We start from the raw sequence: 26,202 nt of genomic DNA, 5'->3' as shown, positions 1-26,202 counted from the left end.
CCAGAAATCTCCTTTGTTGAACTGTGCAGGGCAGGATGAATCCAAAGGCCTTAAGGTGTCCAGGAGCACCTAAAGACTTCACAGGAGACAGAAGTGCATCGCTTACAATTCAGTGAAGTAACACCTAAGGATTTGCAAGGAGGCCAACACAAGTCCTTAATGGAGCTGGGAGGGGCCACCAGGGCTGAGGACTAAGTTCTAGGACCCCCTTAGGCTGGATGACCTGGGGGTGGAAGCCATCCTCTCACCAAGACAACTTTTATTTAAAAAAACAACTACAGGAGGAACAAAGAATTAAAAGGATTTTTAATAAAATCAACAAGTTTACATTTGTACATCTTGTGTATTTCGGACCCATCCAGGGGTTAAAGGGTAAAGGGCCAGGTCTCCATAGGAGGGCGAGCAGGAAGCCCAGGCCACCCTGGCTGTGTGATGGGCAGGGACTTGAGGGCGGGACCCAAGGCCCCCGGATCCCCTTCAAGCACACCCCGGGTCCTTCTAGCTCGGAGCGCAGGCCCAAGGCTCCATAGCCCACTCGACCCTCCCACAGGGATGCTTGATAAGCTACAGCAGATTAACAGCTCATGAAATTGAAGTCTTGCCCAGAGAATATTAATGTCAGCTGTGTCCACTTCATGCTGTTTTAACTAGGTAGGTGACACCAAACTGACCCAGGGAGGAAAGGAACGAGTGACGGTTCTAATTCCTCTAATCAACGGTACGATCACAAAAGAGCAGGCCTCTGGAAAGAACCATGAACTTTTAAAAATATAATTTGAGAAAGGGGCCTGGTCAGTGGGGGTGCTGATTAGAGAGGCAAGGTTTTTACAATTCAGCACAGGGTCACAGAATCCTGCTGCATTTGAGGGCTCAGTAGAGATAGAAAACTGTTCAACTTTAGTTCCATTATTCTAAAGGATAACAAACGCCAAAATATCAATCAAAGTGTGGAGCAAAGAAGGACCTGTGCCCCCGAGTTAGGAACCAGGAGGCTTTTCCAGGATTGTCCCCATCTCGTGGAGAGAAACAGTGCCTTCAGAATTGCAGAATTCCAAGTCCTAGCTGCTCGTTCTCTGAGGAATAAACCCAAACTCACAAGCTGTAAGGATAACGTCCCCAGGAACATGACCATGCCTTCACAGCCACCTGCAGGGCAAGACTCGTGACTCGGCTTTGATTGCCAGTATTGCACACAGCACACAGCCGAGCTGCAAGAATTTCTTCACCATTGACTCTATAGAGATTGAGACACAGCTGGGAGGGTGAGTGGGTGCCTGTGCTTCCCGGCCCCTTCGAATCACAAGAGGGACGAGAACACGGACGGTTATTAGTACAGATCCTTTCTACAGGTGGGTGAGCTCTACACCTGGTCCGTAAGGCCTGGGCTGAGGACACAGGCCAGGTCTGGGGGTCCTCCCGTCACACACACAGGCTGATGCGTATCTGCCAAGCTTCATGGTAGGGGTCACGGCATCTTTCTTCTTAGTCCCTGATGGTCAGTCAGTCATCAGCAGGACGAAATTCAGAGGAGGGCAGTGAAGTAACCACAGAGTCAGCTTCCCCGAGATGCTGGACAGAGAGGCAAGAGTGGATGCGGGCCTGCGATGCCGAGGTTGTGGGAGACTTCTGTCCTGTGTGTCTGGGAAGCCGCAGCACAGGCGTGTAAAGTGCTGGGAGGTAAGGCAGCCTGCCTGGGCTTCCTTGTGGGGCAGCACTCCCCCGGGAAGGGTGACGACCCCAGTGCAGGAGGAGCTGTCACCCACAGCCCAGCCCACCCAGCGTGGAGGCGACCATCAGCAGCCCCAGCAAACACACCCGGCTTGTGCTCACACCTTTCCCTTTTAATTTCCCAAGTGATCAAGGGCGGATATGTTTTCATAAGGAAAACCGTCCCTAGTGAACATGATGGGTGAATTTCCAAACTAGAGAAAAACCACGAAGAGGACAGAACTTCAAATAAAAGGTTCTGCTCGACCATGTGAATCGTGGAGTTTCAAACCAGCAGGCCACACGCCATGGGTTCCCACCCCTGCCGATGACTCCAGACCCGAGAGCAGCTCTTCCAGGCGCGTCCAAGGCTTCTCGGAGCCTCATTCTCCAGACAGCCAGAAGGGAACGAATTTACCCCAAAAGGAAGGGTGGGGCACCCAGGCAGATCTTTTGGGGGCTGGGAGCCAGATGGGAAGTGGAAAGAACAAAAATTCCTCCCCAAGGTCAGCAGTCCTGCAGGGCAGAGGCAGAGCCCGGGTGTGGCCGGTGGGCAGACAATCAGGATGAAGAGCTGGGTTCTCCAGCCACTCACCGACCAGGACGAGATCACCGCTGTTACCCTGGAGCAGACGATTCCAGTGTGGACACGCGTCTACAGATCAGGGCGAGGGGTGGGGGTCTGACTTGCTTGGGCTGTACAGGAAGGCTCACTTCCTCAGGGAACAGACATCTGTTGTGGGCGGCGAGGTCCCTGGACGCAGAAACCTGGCATGTTTCTATTGGAGGGACTGTCCATTTCCATCCGAGGCAGGGGGCTGGCCCCAGCCTGTTTTCCATGGACCGAATTCCCCCAGCACTCAGGGATGGCCGACAGAGCACAGTCACAGCCTCCCATCTGCGCACCCGGCAGGCTAGCTGAGGACCCAAGGCCCTGCCTCTTCAAGTCCGAGCCCCGGCGCTGGGGGAGCTGGGCTCTGTGTGTCTGCTGGCCGCGCAGTGGGTGTGGACGAGACCACCGTTGGGGTACCTAACGAACACAGGCTCGAGGAAGGGGTTTTGGCACATCTGGCAAAGCTTTTTGTCTGAGAGTCGAACGGAGCTTCCTTTCAGCTTCATCTGCAGAAAGAAAAGATGGAGATGTCTGTGACCAGTTTTCAGAGCTGACGAGCATCGCCCCTGGGTAGTTATTAAAGTCATCCCTGGTGGGGACAGCTTGAACATCAAATTCTGGAAACAGAATCTCAGCAGTGAAAATAAACAAAACTATCCTCAGGAACTAGAAAAATCAAAAAAGCTACAAAACTGCCTTCTTATTTTTCAAAAGTAATTGCTTCCTCTCTGGTTGAGGCATTGTTCACCAAGATCCTCTCTCAAACGTTCTCTGAACCCTGATGCTTTCAAAAAGGTCATTATGCAGTCATGGGGCGTTAGCGCTGACGAGGCCAAGAAAGTCATCTAATTCCTGCTACCCCTGTCTGCACACCAGAAAAGTGAGGCCAGATAAGAGACACGGTCCAAGCCACGTGGTCTGTCCATAGCACATTCATGACCTGTCCCAGGACACTTAATTTCCTTTCTTTAAAGGTAATTAACGAAACTAACACAACTTTATCATTTCCTGTCTGAAACACAGGACTTGAGTTCTGTAAGTTAAAAGCCTTTCTGCACAATTCACGTGAGTAAACCCAGCAAGTCAGCCTGTTGGTGGCTTGGGGAATCACCATATTTGTTAGTTTCTTTAGTCGTTCAACAAACATTTGATGCCGTCAAGATGACACCAGCCTTGGCTCAGGAATACGGAGATCAGTAAAGGAAGCTCCTGCCCTCAGAGTACCCAAAACCTCACAGGGGAAGGGACACCACAGGCGCGGCACTGGGTGAGCAAACGGGGTGCTAGTCTGCTTAGAGGGATGGGAAGGCTTCACAGGGGAGAGAGGTTAGCCTGGGTTTCAAGGAGGCATTCACCAGGCACAAAAGGAAGAGACGGGACACAGGCAGAGGAACCGGTGGACATCAAGGCTGTCTGAATGGAACGGCAGGCCCACTGCTCCTTCCACGTGTCCTGGAAACAGTGAGATGGGCAAGGATGGGTCAGAGGAGGGAGGCCAGATCCTCCAGACCTCAGCTTCTCCACTGGGGGAGGTCAAGGATGTCTCCCCAGTGGGAGAAACCTGCAGATTCCTGCTCGGAGGGACATCCTGCCAGCCGCAGGGCACACGCAGGGCCTCACCAGAGAGGAGCTTCTGATGAGCTGGGGCTGCTATGGACTGAATGCCTGTATCTCTCCCTACGTGGACGCCCTGACCCCCAGCGGGACGGTGTTTGGAGGCGGGGCCCCCATGATGGCTGCAGGGCCCTTAGAGGAGACTGGTGCCCACGCCTGGCCATGTGCACATAGCAAGGATGGGGCCTCCCAAACACTGAATCAGTCGGCACCTTGACTCCAGGCTTCCAGCCTCCAGACAGGGAGAACTGTTTGTGAGTCATCTGAGCCTCTGGCCTGTGGGGTTCGCTCTTATCTGTTACAGCAGCCCTGGAGGATGGAGACAGGATGAAGAATGGGGCTCTGAACCGGCCTGTGGTCCACATCTGGCTCCTGTGTGCTCTCTGTGACACCCCACGTCCCTGCTCCCCCTTCTGTGAAAGGGGACAGTAACAGCCAATTCTGCACGGATGTGCTGGGTGGACGGAGTGCCACCATGACCTGCGGTGTGGACTGGGGCCTGGCCACAACCTCCCTCTGCTCTCCTGATCGCTGGCGTCTGCAGGGCAGGAGACTGCCCCAACCTCACCACTGCCAGCCTGGCTCCCACAGCTGTGTCTGTGTAAGTAACCCACACATGCCCTGTGTCGAAGTCATAGAGAAGAAAACAGACCAAGACTGTTTTTCCAGGGTTAACATCAACGTTAAACGTCTCACCCAGGAGGGCCGAGCTCTCACCTTGTCATATTTGTAGATGAGGTTTTCAGATCTGGCCAGGCCCACAGCCACCTGCGTGGTCCTCCGGGCATGGATGCTGTCCCGCATGGCACCCATCAGGAACGGGCAGAGCAGCTGCACTGACCACGTGCCCGGCAGTAGCTGCAGCACCTGGGCTGCGTCGAACTCCACGGCGTGGCGGTTCAGCAGGTCCACGGCAGCCACGGTCCGCGCGGGCGCGGCAGGGCCAGGGCCCAGGTAGACAGCCAGGAGCAGGTGGAAGAGCCGCTGGCGGTAGGGTGGGTCGCGGCCCTCAGAGCGCCACAGGCAGTAGTCCTCTGCTGCCGGGAAGTCCGCCAGCTCGTGGACCAGGATGCGCAATGCCTCCTCGTGCTGCTCCAGCTTCCCGTGCAGGATGGCGCTCTCCAGGGGCAGCCTGGCGCCTCGGGTCCTGTCTGCGGGGTGGGACCTGCCAGTGAGGGACTGAAGTGCCCGTGCCAGGCGGGGGACGTCCAGCCGTGCACCTGCCTGCCAGCACTGTGAGCTTAAGAGAGCCCAAAGCAACTCTGGCTACATGGAAACCCCGAGACGCCACCACCCAGGCTGCCTGTGCTCAGCTGCTCAGTCGTCCAACTCTTTTGCGACCCCATAGACTGTAGCCCACCAGGCTTCTCTGTTCATGGGATTTCCTGGGCATGAATTCTAGAATGGGTTGCCATTTCCTCCTCCAGGGGATCTTTCTGACCCAGGGGTCAAACCTGTGTCTCCTGCAGTGGCAGGCAGATTCTTTACTGCTGAGCCACTGAGAAGTCCCCCAGGATGCCCAGACACCCCTAAACACCACCACTCTGGCTACCTGGACACCGCCTTGGGTAACAGAGTTTGGGGGTGTCTAGGTACAGGAGGACTGCCAGGTGCCTTGGGACAAAGTTCTTCATGGGAACATCATTCAGGCCTGAGTCATGTGCTTCTTTCTGGCCATGAGGTCAGTGTCAGTGAATCAACAATATACACTAAATAAAGTATTTTCAACAGAATGCACATAAACAAGGTTATGTATGGATGGAAACGTGGCCAGTGGTTTGCCAGGCGTGATGGTGTAGTGCCTGTGAGTTCAATTGTGGGGTCCATACAGGACACACCTCCCATGAACCATGAGAAAGGATTGGGAGTTAAATGCTGCTAAAGAGAAGTATTTTAACCCAGTAAGGACAACTTGGAAATCCCATGGTGCCCATAGAGCAGGAGACAGTTCACTCTGCCAGACAACACGGACACTGCGGTCCCTGCCCTGGAGGAAGTGAAAACTGGACCCCCTCCAGGAAGGATGCCTTCCTCCCAGCCTGGAGTGGCTGAGCGGGCTGCTGGGGGTAGTGCCAGCCAGCAAAGTCATGGTCACAGCCAGAGCCTCAGAAGGAACTGATCAGAGTGCTTCAAAGCCGAGTGAGCAAGTTCAAAGCAGCTCTGCTCAGTGAATGCACAGACCTCCCAGCACCCTGGGCAGCCTCTGGGTCATTGGCTAAAGGGCCTATCTGTGGCCAGAGGGCAGAGGACAGATGGGAGGCATCCCTGGCCTCCGGGAGGCTGACTCGGTGCCACAGAGGCTCACAGACCGCCACCTTGTCCCCCCTGCACCCTGTGACGTTTATCCACAGAGGCTACGTGGGTCCACTCACCCATCAGAAAGTGGACTCGGTAGAGATCAGATTCCTGGAGCAGGCGTCGCAGCTTCGCCTGCGTCTCAGTCACTTCTGCATCCTTGTCGGGGGTGCAGGGCCTCTGCTGCAGCACCTCGTCCAGGTAGAGGACAGCCAGGTGCGTATGGTACTCCTCCTTCTGCAGGATAGGGGTGAGCAGACGGGCAGCATGTGCAGGGGGCCGGGAGACCACCCCACCCCCGCCCCTGACGACATGTGCAGGAGCCCAGAGACCGCCCCACCCCCGGCCCCGGATGGCATGTGTGGGAGCCCAGATGTGTGATGTGAGCAGGGGCTCCAGGTCAACAGAATGCAAGTACTGGAGAGAAAGCTTTCAGAAAGCATGATGGAGGACCTGAATATAAACTTTTTGGGAGACTGCCCTGGGGTCCGGTGGTCAAGCCTTCACCTTCCAATGCAGGGGACGCAGGTTTGATCCCTAGTCGGGGAGCTAGGATCCCACATGCTGGGGGGCAACTAAGCCCACAGGAAAGAGCCCACATGCCACAAGGAAGATGCCACGTGCCACAACTGAGACCCAATGCAGCCGAATAAATAATAAGCAGAATGAAACAGAATCTAGGGGAAAGTATCTCATTCTGAGAAGTAAGGGCCACAGGATTTAGGTAAGGCCCACAAGATTTAGCTGCCTCCAAAGAAAGGAAGCTTCACTCACTTCCTTTAAGAATAATAACAAGGAAGAAAAACAAAGAAGAAAAATGAAAGTGGACGGGACAAGAGGTGGAGGGTGAAAACAAGCCACCTGGGCCTCCGGTCTCTTTCACAAATGTCTGGTTCCCTCTCTGACCTCCCGCAAGTACAGATTGAGCGCCAGGAACATAAGACGTTCAGTTAGACCCACTGGCCAAGTTCAGGTCCCCATGGGGCCCCAGCAAACCCATGATATTGGCCTGAGAGCCGGGCCTCACCTGCAGTCTCCTTTCTGTGACGAGATGCTCCAGGTACTTAACCAGGGCTTGAGGGTATTTCTTAAGGCAACTGATGATATCATCTGGGTTAAAACCACTCTGCTGTTCATCTAGTGGTCTCTTGGTGAAAACCTGAACTCCGACCTGAAAGAAAAGTAGCCATTTGGTCAGCGTGCTTTTCAAAGACCCCATCTTATCTTTATTGTGAGCGCTGCATGCTTTGGGTAAAAGCACTGTCAAAATCGTGATGATTCAGAAAACCAGAGCAGTGTGGAGTGCTGACAGAGACAGGAAATGACCCAGAGCTCCAGCTGGGCCTTCTAAAAAAGCTGGGGGTGGACTTCCCTGGCGGTCTAGTGGTTAAGGCTTCGCCTTTCAAGGCAGGGCGTACAGGTTCAATTCCTGGCCAGGGAGTGAAGATCCCACACACCTCAGGGGCAAAAGACCCCAAACATAAGACAGAAGCAATACTGTAACAAATTCAATGAAGACTGTGAAAGAGGTTCACATAAAAAAAAAAAAAAAAAAAATCTTAAAAATAAATAAATAAAAGGCTTGGAAACTAAGGAATCACACATTTATAGATAGCAGGTTTCCACAATCTGTGAAACGACAGCTTTGTTACACTCAGATCAAGCGAAAGAAGGACGGTCACTTATGGTAAGTGAAAGAAGATATAAGCGGCTGAAGATTCAGTCAACTTGGTTCTCCAGACACCCAGACAAACTGTGTGCATGACCCGAGAGGGACCCCAGCATCTCCAGGCCGCCTCCCGACAGTCGATTGGAGCTCGTAGTGCAACACTATCTTCCAAGAAATGCTACAGAGGTGGTGGGGGTCAGGGGGAGCATGTCCCTGGACTTACACATGCACGCTCCATCACACACACACACACACACACACACACACACACACACACACACTCCACAACCCCAAAACACAGCATAGCTCTGATGAGCATGGACTCCGAGTTCTATGAGCCAGGACCCAAGTCTCAGTTCCACCATGTGACCAGCCTGGAGATGCTTCCCCAGCCCATCTAAACACACCGCCCGCCTGCAAAGGCACTGCTGAAGCACAAACCTCCTGACTTCTCTGCAGGACCCAGTCGGCATGCCGCCACACGAGGTCGGGGTCAGTGCTGTAGGTGAGGAAGTCCACGATGTACTCGTACAGGTCTGATCTCGTGGAGTCCTGAATGTCCCCGTTCACGATGCTCACCCAGAGCTGGAGAGGGGGAGCCGGGACAGGTGGGATGGAAGGACACAGACAGCTTAGAACTAGCTTAGAGAGGATGTGCATGTGCTTACTTGGCCTTGATATATTTCAGAGTGGTAACACAAACTTTAAAGGCTTAAGTCCATCTTAATTTTTTTCTAATAGATGAAAAAAATACAGAGAACATGGCCTAAGAAATCAAGAACATAAAGCATCAAGTTCTCTTTCTTTTCTTTCTCGTGAGATCTCAGTAATACAAATAGTAAATATAAAATATGGGGAGATGTGGATGCATTATAAAATGTTTTTCCTGAAATAAAATAATCATTGACAGTGTTTGGACAGAGAAGAAATTCACCTGCACCCATCAGCTAGGCGTTTCCACCTTCTCCATCATAGGAATTCCTGATTTTGAAGCCCCTTTTGGGCTGTCATACTCAGATGTGCTTTCTAACACTTCAGTGACCCTGTGCCCTGGTGTTCCCACCCCCGTGGGCACGAGGCTCAGGGTAGATTCTCATAATAAAGGCCTTTGCTATTTCACTCAGGCACTTCCCTGCCGTGAAGATGGAATCTTACTTTGAGACTCAGAATGAATTGGCATCACGAGGGGTGGAAGAGATGGGCGCTGCCTGGGAGCCTGTCTTGCATCATCCCTGTGCCGCAGACCTCACCCACCTGTCCACACTGACCTTTGAACCACACTCCCAGAAAGAAGCCCAAGAAACAGGTGGGCAGTGTAAATGCTGCAATTTTGATACCAGTGTACAAATGTTTTCTATATTACTAATTTCTTCAGTGCTGAATTCCCTAAACCCAACTACTCACACAATCATTGAAATGTGTCATTAAAAAAATTCTGCCATAGATGGAGATTTATTCCTAATTACTTCAGTTTTATAAATTCCTCTCTATGCAGCTCTGCTGTTATTAATACATTTAAAGCAAACCATAATTCTTACAACTTGGTGTTTAAAAAAATGAAAATGCTATCTTAGACTCCCAAATCTGCTCTTAAATTTTTTTTTTACCTATTCCACAATCACATTATCGTGATAGTTTCTCAAAGCAAGCAGGTATGTTTGATGAGTTTGTGAGCACTGCTGGTGTTCCCAGCCGCTCACAAAAGACGTAAGAGACAGGCCGAGACATCTGAGCACAGAACCCCTGCCAAGGCCCGGAGCACTGGCTCAGACCCCAGCTCCCCCCTGACCAGTGGTGTCCCACGGGCAAGCGACTGGCCTTAATCAGCTTTGGTTTTGTCGCAGATGATGGATAACTCAGTTGCCTACAAAACTTGCTGTCATTAATGGTAGAAATTACAAACTACTACTCACAGTCTCAATTTCTGATAAGGCAATGATGTCGCAGGCCTGGTGGCTCAGTATGAAATCCTATTTTTCTCACATTTAAAAAAACTCAGTCTTAACAATGTTCTTTAGAAAGACGGAAAGGCAAAGAAAAGAAAATCCCAGGCTGCTGTTTCTCAGGGAATTCATTTTCTTAAAAGGTGTCACTCTTGTTCTGGAAAAAGGGCTATGATCAGGCAAGAGCGGTCTCTACCAAGCTGTGATTTTTTTTTTTCAAGTAACTCAGAGTTAAACGTGGTTTTACAGCAACACCTAGAAGCCTCTGAACTCACCTGAACCGCAGCGGCATCTTGGTGGTTGTAATGGTAGAGCAGGCCCAGAGCAAAGTACCTGCAGGAAAGCACAGGGTCAGGGCACCCTCTGCTGACCACAAACTGCAGGCGGCAGCCCCACAGCGATGCCCAGCCCTCCCCCAGCCCCGCGTGTTCTATTCAACTCAGATCAGCAGCACATTTGAAGCAGCAGAAAGACCCCCACCTCTGTTTATTTACGTATCATATGAAAATGCATTCCCTATCAACTTCTGTAAAGGACCATATTCAAATCTAAGATAAGCTGAAAAGTAAAACTACAATTATACGATGGAAACTCGCATTGGGAATTGCTTTACAATTTACTTCCAATACTAGTATGATTTCCCATCTCTTGAGGGCACCATTAAAATCATCACGGGGAATTAAGACTGTTTGGAAGGGAGGCTGTGTGAGCTATTCTGGAAGGGGGGATTCTGAACTGCAAGAAAGGCCATTAGCATGCAGGCATGGCAGAGAACAGGTCACGGAGAGTCAGGGTGGCAGGGGCAGGGGGGCACCCACAGTCCTGGGCCCTGAGTTTCAATTCAGGCTTCATCACTCATGGACTGTATGACCCTGAGCAAGCAGCTCGCCCTCTGTGGCCCTTGTGTTCTCATTTCTAAGTGGACAGGATCAGTGACAACACGGAACTGCCTGGATCGAGAGCTGTTCCCACCTCCCCAGCTCTTAGGGGTGTCCCCTCCTGGTCCCCCTCCTCTCCCGGCAAGCTGCCTCAGGGACTGTCAGACTTCTCCCCTCAAAGAGCAAAGACACTACACTATCCCCTGGAACCCTTCTCTTCTCTAGGGAGATTTTAGAGAGTTACACTCTCTCGCGGACCCTCCCGTCCCAAGTCGCAGCGTCGCTGCCACGAGAGGGCAGGGCATTGTCTGGTTCCTTCATGAATCACTCTGCTCCACAGTGCATTCTGGAAACTCAGGGAAACGGCCAAAGAAGACACCGCCTGCATGGAGACCAGTCACCAGCCCGTGATGTCCTGCATCTGAACGGGGTTTGGGTTGTGAGCCCCTGTCCCCTCAGGATTTGACGAGCACCTCGGCCATGTCACATGCTTAACAAAGGTCACGGACAGAGAATCTTACAGGGAGCACCCAACACCCCTCATTTTTAAAGAAACCCCCAGCCCAGGCCCGGAAGGCTTAGACCCCTGCCCCCAGGATGAAGCTGGTCTAGTCGGGTCATCACTGCAGACAGGCCCGAATGGTACCCGGCGGTCAGTCAGCAAGGGGATGGGTGCTGACCAGCTCATGCCTGTAATGAAGGCAGAGTTTGATCCCTTTCGCCCACAGGATCAGGAAGCCTGCCTTTCTATCTACTTATCCAGGTATCTGCCTCTCTATTCAATCTGGTCATCAGTGGCTGAAGTGAGCTATCATTTTACCAACACACATGTGGCAGCTAGCACAGGCCGATCCCATCGAGAAGGAACATGGAAAAGACAGGACGATGCGCTGACTCACAAGGCCCATGACGGCATGTTCTGTCATTAACGAGTTAGTGTGGAGGGGCTTTCCTGGTGGCTCGGACGGTGAAGAATCTGCCTGCAGTGCAGGAGATGCGGGTTCAGTCCCTGGGTCAGGAAGATCCCCTGGAGAAGGGAATGGCAACCCACTCCAGTATTCTTGTCTGGGAAATCCCATGGACAGAGGAGCCTGGCGGGCTACAGTCCATGAGGTCGCCTAGAGATGGACCCATCTGAGTGATTGACATGGAAGCTGAGTGGTCTCTGAGACCTCTTCGTCTGGTCTGCAGACCGTGATGGGGCTGACGAACCCAAGGGTGACAGGTGGTCCCTGGAGGAAGGTGTGGGACTCAGAAGTCGCTCTGGTTCATTAGTAGCACAACAGCATCTGAAGGTAGGGGGCAGGGAAGGGCCAGGCGGGGCCCCTGGGGAGCATCTGGAGTGGGGATGGAAAGACACTCACTTTTTGTGCTTCTCCAGCCAGGCAGCGCTGTCAGGCAGCAGACAAAAGTTCTCAGTGACCAGCAGGTCCAGCAGGCTGTCGTGGTCGGCCTCGGCATACAGCTTGAGCAGGGCTGTGTCGATGTCCTCCTTGTAGCCGTTGGCCACCTCTGTGCTGCGGACCTCGTTCAGGTAACTCATGAGGAAGCGCTTGCATTTGGCCACCTTGTCCTGGTCACCCTGTGTCAGCTGGTTGAGGTCTGCAAACTCGTGCAGGGGCGGGTGGGAGCGGGTGAACGAGGAGGACGTGGGCAGCAGGAGTGGGTACAGGGAGATGAGCTCCCGCACGTCGAGTTGGCCGCTCCTGCAATCACAGGGGCGGAGTTTGTGAGGCATAGAGAGAGAAGGGTGCAAGCCAACCGGGAGTGGACCCCACCACTGCCCGCAGAGCCCAGCACCACGCTCCGCCAACCTCAGGCCCCACAATGGAACAGGGGGCTCGGCTGCCGAGTACATCACACCCCTAGGGCTGAGGGGGGCCATGGTCCCTGCAAGCCCGGGCAGGAAGGAAGGGCAGTGGCACTGCACCTCTGACCAAAGGCGGATTCCAAGGCTCTGTGCACACCTCCTCCTCCACGGCTTGGAAGCGCACAAAGTCTGTTCTACTTGGACATTTAGAAAACTTACTCTACAGACCACACCTTCGTGGGACATTTAAGGGCTATCATAGCAGGTGCAATTTGATCTTCTTCATGAGTGCTGAGCGAACATAAACAGCTGCTGACCCCAGAGCACACACCTGACCACCCCCTCTTGCTCCCCCCCACCAGAAGAAGGGCTGCTGGGGATGGGGTGCTGGGCCATGTAGGGAGTGGGGGTGGTGGGAGGGCCCCCATGTGCAGGATTCATGAAATACAGAAGGGACCATGGCTTCCTAAGACACTGAGTCAGAAGCACATGGTTCACAGTGTCTCTAGAACAAGAACAGTTCTCATAAATCCACCTGCTCTCTCTCTAGACTCACAGCCTTTAGTTAAAATCTCTGGAGCAAAGGGAAACCAAGCCCTCAGGGAATCCACAGGTCATCACATGCACTCTTTAGAACTGCCGTCTCCTCTCTCCGAGGACCACTCTATACGCCTCTCATCAGCCCCACCCTGAAGACACACGACAGTGACCCCTGGGCTAAGGGGGGCGGGGGCCTCCCCACTCCTCCCAGGGCACTGCCGCTACACGACTCTCCCGTCACAGCATTCCAGTGACGACGGAGGTCCAACCGCAGACCCGACCGCAGGGACACAGGAGGGCTCGCTGCCAACTCCTCGAGTTACCTGAAGAGTTCTTTAGCCTCCAGGAACTGGAGCTGTGCAAACTGTATGAAGCCCGCCTGCAGCAGGATCCGCCGGTACATGACCTGCAGGGGACACAGGCGGCGTCGCTCAGACCAGCTGGAGTCACTCACCAAGAGAGGGAAACTGAGGTCCTGGTCACAACCCAGACTACACGTTAATTATTACAGGGAATCCTGAAGTTATATGGTAAGGAAGAAACAAGGTTTATTCGAAACTATTCTCAACATGTTAGTACACACACATATATGTCAATCCACCCCTTGTTCCCGAGATCAAGTTGTTCTCTGAATAATCATTGCTCCTTCTTCTTCATGATTTCCCATCCATCCTGGTCTGTATCACAAAGAGTCACTAACATACTTTGGGCTTCCCTGGTGGCTCTGTGGTAAAGCATCCACCTGCAGAGTAGGAGACACAGGTTTGATCCCTGAGTCGGGAGGATCCCCTGGAGAAGGGAATGGCAACCCGCTCTTACTATTCTTGCTGGAGAATCCCATGGTCAGGGTAGCCTGGTGGGCTACAGTCCATGGGGTCACAAAGAGTCGGACACGACTGAGTGACAAACACTTTCACTTTTTCCCACTGGTCCGTATTCCTCCTCCCACCCTCCCTGGCTTTCTTGATCGCTGCTACCTCGAGTGCTCAGATGGATGTCAACAAGGCCAGTGTTCTCGGCAGCCTAGAAGCTGCCCATCCCTCTTCACTCTTGCGGAACTCTCTTCACAGCGGCATTTCCGAGCATCCCTCAGAGCACGGGGTCCATCTCATTTAAGGATAGACCAATAAGCAGGCTTTCCTGCTGAAGCTGGGGAGATGCTGCGCCTTCCGTCCCCTCCCCCACTGGTGATGCACAGCCACGCCCACAAGTCAGTCTGAGGATTCCTGCAGTACAAGCACCGCTTATCTTTGTCTCATCTGGTCCTACCCAGATTTCTTGGACTGTGGAGCCCCTGGTTCTGGAAACTCCCAGGAATAGCAGCACACTCAAGGAAGATGCCCTGAGTCCCTTCCTCATTCACCTGAAACTATCACCCTGTTGTTCGTCAGCGATTCTCCAATACAAAATCAAAAATTCAAAAGAAAAAATAAGATGCCCTGTGGTGTCTTCAATTCCACCGCGACCCTGTCACTGCCCGGCTGATTAGCTGTGAGGTGTGTCCACCTTTGTCTGAAAGGCTCTGTGGAGCCGTCTCTGCTGTGTCCTCCCTGGCTCCAGCACCTCAGCTCACGCCTGCACCTCCTCACAACTGAAGACTCCAGTCACGTTTAGATCCCTCCCCCTTCCAGAACACCCTGCTGCTCAAGCAGCTATCAGTTCCTTGAAGCCACTCCACGATTCACCTTAGCATCCTCACATCCTGGCATGGTACCTGCTGTTTTGTAATCACCTACTGACCTGATCAGTTTTTATGAAACTCCACTTTGAGGACCCCCCTGGTGGTCCAGTGGTTAAGAAGCCACCTTGCCATGCAGGGCACGTGGGTTGGATCCCTGGTCAGCGAGCTAAGACCCCACAGGCGGCAAAGCAACTAAGTCCGTGTGCCACAGCTACTGAGCTTGAGCTCAGAAGCCAGGGAACCACAACTACTGAAGCCCACACGCCTGGAGCCAGTGCTCCACAGGAGAAACCACGGCAATGAGAAGCCTGCACACCCCAGCTAGAGAGCATCCCCTGCTTGGCGGACTAGAAAGCCCATGCACAGCAACAAAGACCCAGCACGGCCAAAGATAAATAAATAGAGCAATCTTTATAAAACAAAAGTCCAGGAGCTGACTGTGGCTCAGATCATGAACTCCTTATTGCCAAATTCAGACTTAAATTGAAGAAAGTAGGGAAAACCACTAGACCATTCAGGTATGACCTAAATCAAATCCCTTACGATTATACAGTAGAAGTGAGAAATAGATTTAAGGGACTAGATCTGATAGACAGAGTGCCTGATGAACTATGGATGGAGGTTCGTGACACTGTACAGGAGACAGGGATCAAGATGATGCCCATGGAAAAGAAATGCAAAAAGCAAAATATCTGTCTGAGGAGGCCTTACAAATAGCTGGGAAAAGAAGAGAAGTGAAAAGCAAAGGAGAAAAGGAAAGATATAAGCATCTGAATGTAGAGTTCCAAAGAATAGCAAGAAGAGATAAGAAAGCCTTCCCCAGTGATCAATGCAAAGAAATAGAAGAAAACAACAGAATGGGAAAGACTAGAGATCTCTTCAAGAAAATTAGAGATATCAAGGGAACATTTCATGCAAAGATGGGCTCAATAAAGGACAGAAATGGTATGGACCTAACAGAAACAGAAGATATTAAGAAGAGGTGGTAAGAATACACAGAAGAACTGTACAAAAAAGATCTTCACGACCAAAACAATCATGATGGTGTGATCACTCACTTAGAGCCAGACATCCTGGAATGTGAAGTCAAGTGGGCCTTAGAAAGCATCACTACGAACAAAGCTAGTGGAGGTGATAGAATTCCAGTTGAGCTATTTCAAATCTTGAAAGATGATGCTGTGAAAGTGCTCAATATGCCAGCAAATTTGGAAAACTCAGCAGTGGCCACAGGACTGGAAAAGATCTCTGAAAAAACTCTGAAAAAGTTTTCATTCCAATCCCAAAGAAAGGCAGTGCCAAAGAATGCTCAAACTACCACACAATTGCACTCATCTCACACGCTAGTAAAGTAATGCTCAAAATTCTCCAAGTCAGGCTTTAACGCTATGTGAACCGTGAACTTCCAGATGTTCAAGCTGGTTTTAGAAAAGGCAGAGGAACCAGAGATCAAATTGCCAACATCCGCTGGATCATCGAAAAAGCAAGAGAAACATCTATTTCTGCTTTATTGACTATGCCAAAGCCTTTGACTGTGTGAATCACAATAAACTGTGGAAAATTCTGAAAGAGATGGGAATACCTGACCACCAGACCTGCCTCTTGAGAAACCTGTAAGCAGGTCAGGAAGCAACAGGTAGAACTGGACATGGAACAACAGACTGGTTCCAAATAGGAAAAGGAGTACATCAAGGCTGTATATTGTCACCCTGCTTATTTAACTTCTATGCAGAGTACATCATGAGAAATGCTGGGCTGGAAGAAGCACAAGCTGGAATCAAGATTGCTGGGAGAAATATCAATAACCTCAGATATGCAGATGACACCACCCTTATGGCAGAAAGTGAAGAGGAACTAAAAAGCCTCTTGATGAAAGTGAAAGAGGAGAGTGGAAAAGTTGGCTTAAAGCTCAACATTCAGAAAACAAAGATCATGGCATCTGGTCCCATCACTTCATGGGAAATAGATGGGGAAACAGTGGAAACTGTCAGACTTTATTTTTTTGGGCTCCAAAATCACCGCAGATGGTGACTGCCGCCATGAAATTAAAAGATGCTTACTCCTTGGAAGGAAAGTTATGACCAACCTATCAGCATATTCAAAAGCAGAGACATTACTTTGCCAACAAAGGTCCGTCTAGTCAAGGCTATGGTTTTTCCAGTGGTCATGTATGGATGTGAGAGTTGGACTGTGAAGAAGGCTGAGCGCCAAAGAATCGATGCTTTTGAACTGTGGTGTTGGAGAAGACTCTTGAGAGTCCCTTGGACTGCAAGGAGATCCAACCAGTCCATTCTGAAGGAGATCAGCCCTGGGATTTCTTTGGAAGGAATGATGCTAAAGTTGAAACTCCAGTACTTTGGCCACCTCATGGGAAGAGTTGACTCATTGAAAAAGACTCTGATGCTGGGAGGGATTGGGGGCAGGAGGAGAAGGGGACGACAGAGGATGAGATGGCTGGATGGCATCACTGACTCGATGGACATGAGTCTGAGTGAACTCCGGGAATTGGTGATGGACAGAGAGGCCTGGCGTGCTGCGATTCATGGGGCCGCAAAGAGTCAGACACAACTGAGCAACTGAACTGAACTGAACTGAAGTATCTACAGGAAAGAGTAGGTGGCAGACCAGCTCAGAGAACTGCGCCCCATGACTCTGAAACAGAGAAATCTTTTGGTGCAGCCCTAGCAGGATTTCCCTCCAGGATTAAAAGGATGCAAGATGCAAACATTTACAGGACAACTGGGGACACTCAGGCAGATGGGACACCCCAGCCTAGGAAAGAATCGGTGTTTATTTCGGAGGTGTATGTGACACATATGTTTCAAAGGGGGGCTTTCTTGTCTTTTGAAGACACACAGTGAAATAATTTTAGATGAAATGGGGAAAAAAAAAAAAGAACAGGTATCAAAGCCCAAGCTTAAATATGACACTATCCATACTACGTGATACACATCAAGCAAGCTTTCCGTAAGACACACACCTACGTCTGTAAATATCCGCTCACTGCCTCTGTCTTTACAGCATCCCAAACCTTAATATAATTTAAGCTTGGCTTCTTAAAGATCTAAGCCTTCTCACCTTTTGGATCTCTGGAAGGAATATTCCTTTAATCCGAGTCCCACAGTTAAACTTCTCCTTAAATCCCTCCCTAGTTCAGAACTCAGTGAAGCAAAACCAACACTCGCTTTAATGGAGAGAAAGGCGAACTGTGAAAAGCCAGTCCCCTCAACTTCTGGTCTCTCTCCCTCGCCACTTTCTGGTTTTCCTGAGCCCAGGGTCTAGCATTTGGTTGCAAGCCTCCTAAAGTTAAAATAACTAACATCCCTAATCCTTGTAAGAGTCACAGTCAACCCTTAAAAACACATTAATATGAATGAGACATTATCTCTGAACCTTTTTGTCAGTACTGTCTTCTTTTCCTCTCATAGTTCTATTTTAAACCAAAACTCTTCTGCTCCCCGATCCACAGAGCCTAGCTGTTTGAAGACCAGTTCAAAGCTCTGAATCAACCATCACTCATTCCTTGTTGTTCAGCCCCAGGCGCGAGCAGGGGCCAAGGGAAATGGAGGCGAGTGTCTGCCCAGGACTGGGGGAGGAGCGAGCTGGAGCTGGGGAGTAAACGGCCGTGTGTTATAGGTTAACAGGGATAACCGTGGGAGCTCAGAGGAGTCAGTGCTGCCTGGAGGATGGGGCAGATTCAGAGACGAGACATATGTAAGCACAGTATAGAAACTGTATTTTAGGGGACTTCCCTGGTGGTCCAGTGGTTAAGACTGCCTTCCAAGCCAAGGGGTGTGGGTTCGATCCTTGGTTGGGGAACTAAGATCCCACAAGCTTTGCAGGCAAAAAACCAAATCAAAAATCAGAAACAATACTGTAACAAATTCAATAAAGATTTTTAAAACGGCCCACATTAAAAAAAAAAAATCTAAAAAGCCAAAAACCCTGTATTTGGTGGATGATGGATGTTTTCTCCACTGACAAAAAACAGCACAAACAACAAGGGAAGAAAGCAATGGCGCAGGGGCGGAGGCCAGCCCAGACTCCCCAGGACGCCCAGAGGCAGCTGTCTTACCCAGCACCCCCGTCTTTGGTCGGTGACGCTGCTTATTTCTGACCTGTTCTCAGCGTGCTTCTGGAGTGCCTGCCCAGCACACAGGTGGCAGGTGGCTCAGGCCTGGTCACACGGGGGCAGAGGCGGTAGCAGAGGCTGGGGATGGGGCAGGGCCCAGCCACCAAGGCCGCCTGGTGTGGACCTGACTCTGGCCAGGAGGTGCCTGCTGTAGGACCTACAGCAGGGGTGTGGACACGTCAGAAAGCTCCTTCGGCGGTGGCGTGGAGGATGGGCTGCAGACATGCAGGAGGGGGCTGTGAACACAATTCCAGCAAAAAGGGAGGAGGGCTCCCCGTGGTCATGCAGGCACGAGAACCAGGGCCGAGTTCAAGGTCATTGAGGCTGCATATCTGGGCCCAAATAGGAGTCTAAAACAACAGGGGGTGGGGGGAGACAGGGGTGTGCCAGATGGACAGACCCCAACAGGGACATCACACAGGAGGGCAGGATAAGGGCCAACACTAGCCAGTGCCCACTGTTCGGGTGCTCATGGGAAAACAAGGGGGAGGCAAAAATTCAACACAGGAAGCCTCTTTAAGAAAAAGCCTCTTTAAGACACATTTGAGGTATGTCCCTGGGTGTGTCCAAGAGGGATCCCGATATGTGCCCGTCCCCCTGAGGCCACTCCCAGGGGGAGAGGAGCTGAGAGCAGAGGCTGACAGACCCCACTGGCCTTCCCACCAGGATGCGATGCACTAGGCAGAAACAGGTGCTCTCAGCTCGGAAACACGCCCTGAACTGACAGCTTCCTTCTCTGTGCTTTGCTGCCCCCTGCTGAAAGTTCACAGATCATCTCACTTGAAAAACACAGGGAATAGGGCTGGGGTGAGGGGAGGCCTGGGAGTTTGGGATTAGCAGACACAGCATACAGGATAGATAAACAAGGTCCTACTGCATAGCACAGGGTGCATGTGTGCTAAATCACTCAGTCATGTCCAGGTCTTTGCGACCCCATGGACTGTAGCCCACCGGGCTCCTCTTTCTGTCCGTGGGATTCTCTAGGCAAGAATACTGGAGTGGGTTGCCATTTCCTTCTCCAGGGGATCTTCCAGACCCAGGGATCGAACCCACACCTCTTCGGTCTTCTGCATTGACAGGCAGGTTCTTTACCATTAGCGCAACCTGGGAACTACAGTCAAAATCCTGCAATAACAATAATGGAAAAGAATATGAATAAGAATGTATATATATTCATAACTGAGTCACTCTGCTGTACAACAGTAATTAACACAACACTGTAAATCAATTATACTTCAATAAAACTTTTTAAAATAAGGAATAAAGATGAAAAGTTTATCAATATTTATCCTGTGACCATAAATGACAGGTCCTGACTTTTTCCACCTTTAGTCTACCTTCTGCTGCAAAAAGCCACGGAGGCCAGAAAGCACAGCTTCATCCCACAAACCATATCGTCCTGAAAATCTGGCCAGCAGGTAACAAGAGGGGGATCACTCTGACTTCATGAGAATCTTTCATGAGTGACTTAGATGTTTGTAAGAAGCGTGCATGCACCGATATTACACTTTGCTGCTGAGTCACTTCAGTCGTGTCCGACTCTGTGCGACCCCATAGACGGCAGCCCACCAGGCTCCCCCGTCCCTGGGATTCTCCAGGCAAGAACACTGGAGTGGGTTGCCATTTCCTTCTCCAATGCAGGAAAGTGAAAAGTGAAAGTGAAGTCGCTCAGTCGTCATCATTCTCAAATACACAGCGTGACCTGAACTCACCTTGCAACCAATCAAGAAGCAAATTTTAGAAAACCTGATTTCATCAGATGTGAGAATAATTCATGATTGTTTCATCAACTATATTGATCATACCAATGATATTAAAGCTAGCATTTCTTAAATGCATTACAAGCTTTCTCCTAAGGAAATTAATTAGATGGATTCCGGCAATATTAGATGATTTATGAGTATGGTTCACAAAGCTTTTCCTACAGATAGTAGAAATTTAAAAAATTAAACCCCATCCCAACAAATACAAATTCTACATTGGGAAACCAATTACGCTGGGGATCTCTTGGCTTGTAATCACAGTGCCTGTAGTCTACTCTGGAGGAACGCGATTGGAAATGCAATGTGGTGTATTAAGCATGGGGATCATGTCAGAGGCTCAGATCCTGGCTTGGCCTCTGCCGGCATCGCGACCCCCTCTCTCAGCCTGCGTCCTTATCTGTATGACGTGGACGCACAGAGAATTTGAGTGACAGACACAAAGTGGTCTGCAGGGCCCGGCGCCCTTAGATCCGAACATTTTCTAATCAGCAGCTTGGAGGCACGCTTCCACATGGCTAGCTGACTACAAACCTGAAATTTTTCCTTTGGGATGTTCCTCCGAGCGCCTTTCGCTAGAACTAGAGCCTCCTCCACTCGGTGGCTGGCTAACAGGTCCTGTATTTGTTTTTCCAGAGGTAGCGGAACCAAGATGTAAACACCTTTACTCGTGGCAACGATCACTCTTCCTGGGAAGAAATGGAACAGGTTGGAGAGGAAACGGACACTGTGCTGGCAAGAAAACACCCCGCTTTCACCCCACACAGGAGCGATAGCTGACTCTGAACAATGTCATCACAGTTCTCCCAACACAGAATCGCCACGGCAATCAGAAATTAATGCTTCTCTTATCTTCTTTCCATCATAAGAAAAAGGCAAACTCTTAACACTACATTTTTGAAGTATAAGACATAAAGATGCTTTGCCTTTTTTTATTCTATGATGCTGATAAATTTAAAGCCAGTTGAATAGATCCAAATGAGTCTGTAGAGCTCCATCACAGAAAATGAGCAATAAGAATTATGCTACTCCTCATATAAGGCTGGGGCTTCCCTGGTGGCTCAGATGGAAAAGAATCTGTGTGCAAAGCGGGAGACCTGGGTTTGATCCCTCGGTCTGGAAGATCCCCTGGAGGAAGTCATGGCACCCATGCCAGTGCTCTTGCCTGGAAAATGCCATGGATAGAGGAGCCTGGTGGGCTACAGTCCATGGATCACAAAAGTGCTGGACATGACTGAGCAACTAACACTTTCACTTTTTCAAATAAAGCTGTTCAAAATTCTTTTCTCTCCAGGTTAGTCAGTTTACAAGAAACTAAGATTACAAGGTGACATTCTGAACCATAAGCTAACATCTCACACTTGCCCTCTATGGTCAAGATCACCGAGTCCCAGGGTTATGGTCTCCATCCCATGAGAGACCCTGACCCTCGGCACCATGAGGTCCTGCACAATCCAAAGGAGAGTCAGACCTGCGCCCAAGAGAACTCCTCCTGCCAAGCATTGAGAGCGAGTTCTGCTCTCTCTGGAGGTGCGTTTCAACTAAATTAATGCCTGTTCCCAGGAAGCAGTGGAATGGCCTTGTCTTTCTGTCTGAAGGTTGTTCAGGGTCAGCCACACCTTCCTGCTCCCTCTGCTCCCCACTCCTTGGGATCTATCACCTTCAGCCCAGGCCCACCACCTGGTCTCTCCCGCCGGATGCCCCCGCACCTCCCTTCCTCGGCTCCCTGCCTGGCGGTCTTGTCTGCGTCCTCTGTCTCCATGCCACCCAGCATCATCCCCCCACACTTGGGAGATTCAGCCCCTGCTCCGCGTTGGGTCCTCCTTCCAGGAGGCTTCCCACGTTCCCGCCTGGGGTAGTATGTCACCAGCCTCCCTGTGCCGGTGACCCCCTGGGGCGGCCTCCACCCTCAGCCCACGGAGGATATAACATTGTTGTGAATAACCTCTCCCGTGCGTGTGCGTGTTGGAGCCCAAGCTGAACGCTGACACGCTCACGTGGGATGACAAGTCTCAGCAGGCTGTGTTCCTAGCACCTAACACAGGAAGGGCAGTGTCCGGGGAGCCCTGGGGGCAAAGGCAATGACTGCACAGATAGACATAAGCTCCCGGCTTCAAGGCAACCTCACAAGCGGTGTTCTTAGGAAGCCAGGAAATCTGACCAGGGGCAGGGCTGAGAGCGCATTTCTGAGGTGTGGAAAGGGCTCTGGGGTTATGTGGGAAAATGCCTGCTGCACGGCTCTGGATTCAGTATCACGATCTCTTCTACACACTTCCAGACAGCTCAGCTGAAAGGGAACCAGTACCAAATCCAGGTGAACAGGGGATGGGCAATCACTTTGCTTCTCTTTCAACTTTTCAGTACATGTGAAGATGCTCACAATGAAATTGTTGTTCTTGTGGTTTAGTTGCTAAGTCATGTCTGACTCTTCTGAGACCCTGTGGACTAGAGCCCACTGGGCTCCTCTGTCTATGGGCTTTCCCAGGCAAGAACACTGGAGTGGGTTGCCATTTCCTTCTCCAGGGGATCTTCCAGACCCAGGGATGGAAACCACATCTCCTGCTTGGCAGGCGGTTTCTTTACCACTGAGCCACAATAGATCCCTCATGTGGTTCGCTCCCTGGTTGCCCTGATCTGCTGAGGCCTCATCCCCTGCTTGCCCTTCTCACATACTGGGCACCACAGTCATGCTGAATGACCTACACAGTCCGGGACCTGGGCTTCCCTCCTGTGCAGACTCACATGTGCCTTTCTCTCTGCCTAAAGGTTCCTTCATACCATACGTGCTTGGCTGACTCCAGCTCATCCTCAAAAGTTTGGCTCAAATGCCACCTCCTGCAGGAAGCCCTCCCTGGTATGGTTAGGAAATACTTCCTACTCTGTTCTCCTAGCTGGCCTTATTTGTTGCTGTCAAGCTCTCAAATGCTGTAGCTGTTTTTTAATGCCTCTTTCCCTTTAATCTCCATGCCCCTGAAGCTCAAAGACTGGATCACCATCGCCCATGGAGTTTCTGTGTTCAGCACGAGGCCATGTTCCCAGGGGTTCCTTAATAGCATTTAGTGAAGAAATAGCACCACAAAAGACCTAAAGATTCGGTGGAAACTCGTACCTTCAAAATCCTGGAGGATGTGGCCTTCCTTGAAGGGCAGGGTCTGCTTTTGCTGCTGATCCAGCATGCTGTGCACGGTGATGAACTCGTCGTCCAGGGCAACAACATACGGGAAGCAGACGGCCGCTCCGATCACATTCTCTGACCAGCGAACAGGTGCACGCTGAGAGATCCCAGCCACCGTGGCGAACATGCCTGGGAAAACAGGAAGCGTTGGGGGGCTTCAGAGAGCTGTGGTTTGCTTGCCTGTTTTCTGCAGAGGTGTCTGGACGTGGAATACCTGTCCCCTTCATCACATTTCAGGACGGGAGAGATGATATACCAGTCTGCATGGACAGAAGACCCTCGTATCTGTTCTAATGAAGGGAATCTCTCTCCCCAGAATGTCCACCTTATACCTCCTTCTAATTAAACATAGAATTAAAAGATGCTTGTTCCTTGGAAGAGAAGCTATGAGCAACCTAGACAGCATATTAAAAAGCAGAGACATTACTTTGTCAACAAAGGTCCGTCTACTCAAAGCTAAGGTTTTTCCAGTAGTCATGTATGGATGTGAGAGTTGGACCATAAAGGAAGCTGAGCGCTGAAGAATTGATGCTTTTGAACTGTGGTATTGAAGAAGACTCTTGAGAGTCCCTTGGAATGCAAGGAGATCCAACCAGTCAATTCTAAAGGAAATCAGTCATGAATATTCATTGGAAGGACTGATGCTGAAGCTGAAGCTCCAATATTTCGGCCACCTAATGTGAAGAACTGACTCATTTGAAAAGACCCTGATGCTGGGAAAGATTGAAGGCAGGAGGAGAAGGGGACGACAGGGGATGAGATGTTTGGATGGCATCACCGACTCTATGGACATGAGTCTGAGCAAGCTCCAGGAGTTGGTGATGGACAGGGAAGCCTGGTGTGCTGCAGTCCATGGAGATACCTAGAAGTCGCAAAGAGTCAGACACAATTGAGTGACTGAGCTGAACTAAATTAAACATAAGGTTAAAAAATGTGCACATGGGTCTTCCCTGGTGACTCAAGTGGTAAAACATCCACCTGCCAATGCAAGAGACAGGGTTTCATCCCCAATCCAGGAAGATCCTACATGCCTTGGAGCAACTAAGCTCAAATGCTCTAACTACGGAAACCCACACGCCCTAGAGCACGTGTTCTGCAACAAGAGAAGCCACCGCAGTGAGAAGCCCGCGAACCACAATTAAAGAGTCACCCCTGCTCACTGCAACTAGAGAGAGGCCCTTGCAGCAATGAAAACCCAGCACAGCCATATAAATAAACAAACAAAAACAAAATAAAAAACAAACCAAAAATAGTGTACACGCACCCACATGAAGGTGTACGCTGCTCGTGTCCTCACACGTGGGGAAGAGAGAATTCTGCACAATTTAAGAAGCTTCACAAGCTTTCTGCCACATCCAGTCCTCCCATGGGTTTGTGTCTCTGCTACTGCTAAGTCACTTCAGTCGTGTCCGACTCTGTGTGACCCCACAGACAGCAGCCCACCAGGCTCCCCCATCCCTGGGATTCTCCAGACAAGAACACTGGAGTGGGTTGCCATTTCCTTCTCCAATGCGTGAAAGTGAAAAGTGAAAGTAAAGTTGCTCAGTCGTGTCTGACTCTTAGCGACCCCATGGACTGCAGCCTACCAGGCTCCTCCATCCATGGGATTTTCCAGGCAAGAGTACTGGAGTGGGTGCCATTGCCTTCTCAGCACCAGCTTTTCCCTAGACATTCACTCCACACTGAACGCATTCGTTCAGATACTTATTGAGCACCTACTGTATGTGGGCCACTCGACAAGATGTCCCATACGGAACTCTCGCCCTGCTCCTCCTGCCACCACTTAGAGTTCAGGTGTAATTCTGGTTCCATGTTTTCTCTGATACAGGGGTACAACTAACTCTGCAATTCAAGACAGTCTGCTGTTGAGTGTTTGTCAATGATAACATCCATATTCACTGACGGTTTATCTACTTTGTACTTAAAGCGCTAACTGCTGCTGCTGTTCAGTGCTTAAGTCGTGTCTGACTTTTTTGACTCCTGAATCAGGTGTGGGGATATATACAGACAAGCAAACAAAACACAGTTGATTTGGAAAACCTATCGTCCTAATTCCCACCTTGCAGGAAACAAAGCTCTGCCTGACACTGTGTGTCATCCATGCCTACGACCAAAAACGACGTGGCCAGCTATGATTCTCAGGAGGTGATGCTGAGAATAGAAAGACCACAGGACACAAGGAAAGCCCTTCCAAGAAGCTAGCAACTAAACTAGATGCTTTTTGGTAGCATGAAGCTGCAGTCAATAAGAGAAAATCAGGGCCATGACCTTGGAGCCTCCACACTTCAAAATATCTAGAAGTGAGCTCCCCCAACTCCTTTTTAGAATGGAGAATAAACACAGACCAGGTGGAAACCCATACACAGAAGAAAATCCTATAAGGAAGTC

At 50.6% G+C, this 26,202-nt stretch overlaps 1 protein-coding gene across 1 annotated transcript in view; it reads right to left on the bottom strand.

Annotated features, from left to right (window-relative positions):
* Positions 1-287: 287 nt before the first annotated feature.
* TGFBRAP1 (transforming growth factor beta receptor associated protein 1) overlaps positions 288-26,202 on the bottom strand; it is a 38,664-nt gene continuing 12,749 nt past the window's right edge. The window contains exons 3-12 of the mRNA XM_070379860.1: positions 23,749-23,943; positions 21,174-21,328; positions 13,393-13,475; positions 12,084-12,425; positions 10,117-10,174; positions 8,340-8,483; positions 7,257-7,400; positions 6,307-6,466; positions 4,652-5,085; positions 288-2,826 (exon numbers count right to left, since the gene is read on the bottom strand). Coding sequence (XP_070235961.1) covers positions 2,650-2,826; positions 4,652-5,085; positions 6,307-6,466; positions 7,257-7,400; positions 8,340-8,483; positions 10,117-10,174; positions 12,084-12,425; positions 13,393-13,475; positions 21,174-21,328; positions 23,749-23,943 — 1,892 coding nt within the window. The 3' untranslated portion in view covers positions 288-2,649. The remainder of the gene's footprint in view (positions 2,827-4,651; positions 5,086-6,306; positions 6,467-7,256; positions 7,401-8,339; positions 8,484-10,116; positions 10,175-12,083; positions 12,426-13,392; positions 13,476-21,173; positions 21,329-23,748; positions 23,944-26,202) is intronic.

Source organism: Bos mutus, chromosome 11 (genome assembly GCF_027580195.1).
Source record: "Bos mutus isolate GX-2022 chromosome 11, NWIPB_WYAK_1.1, whole genome shotgun sequence".
In the NCBI taxonomy this organism is placed as follows: Eukaryota; Metazoa; Chordata; class Mammalia; order Artiodactyla; family Bovidae; genus Bos; species Bos mutus.
The sequence above is the reverse complement of the archived record's forward strand: the minus strand, read 5'-3'. Positions and strand labels throughout refer to the sequence as shown.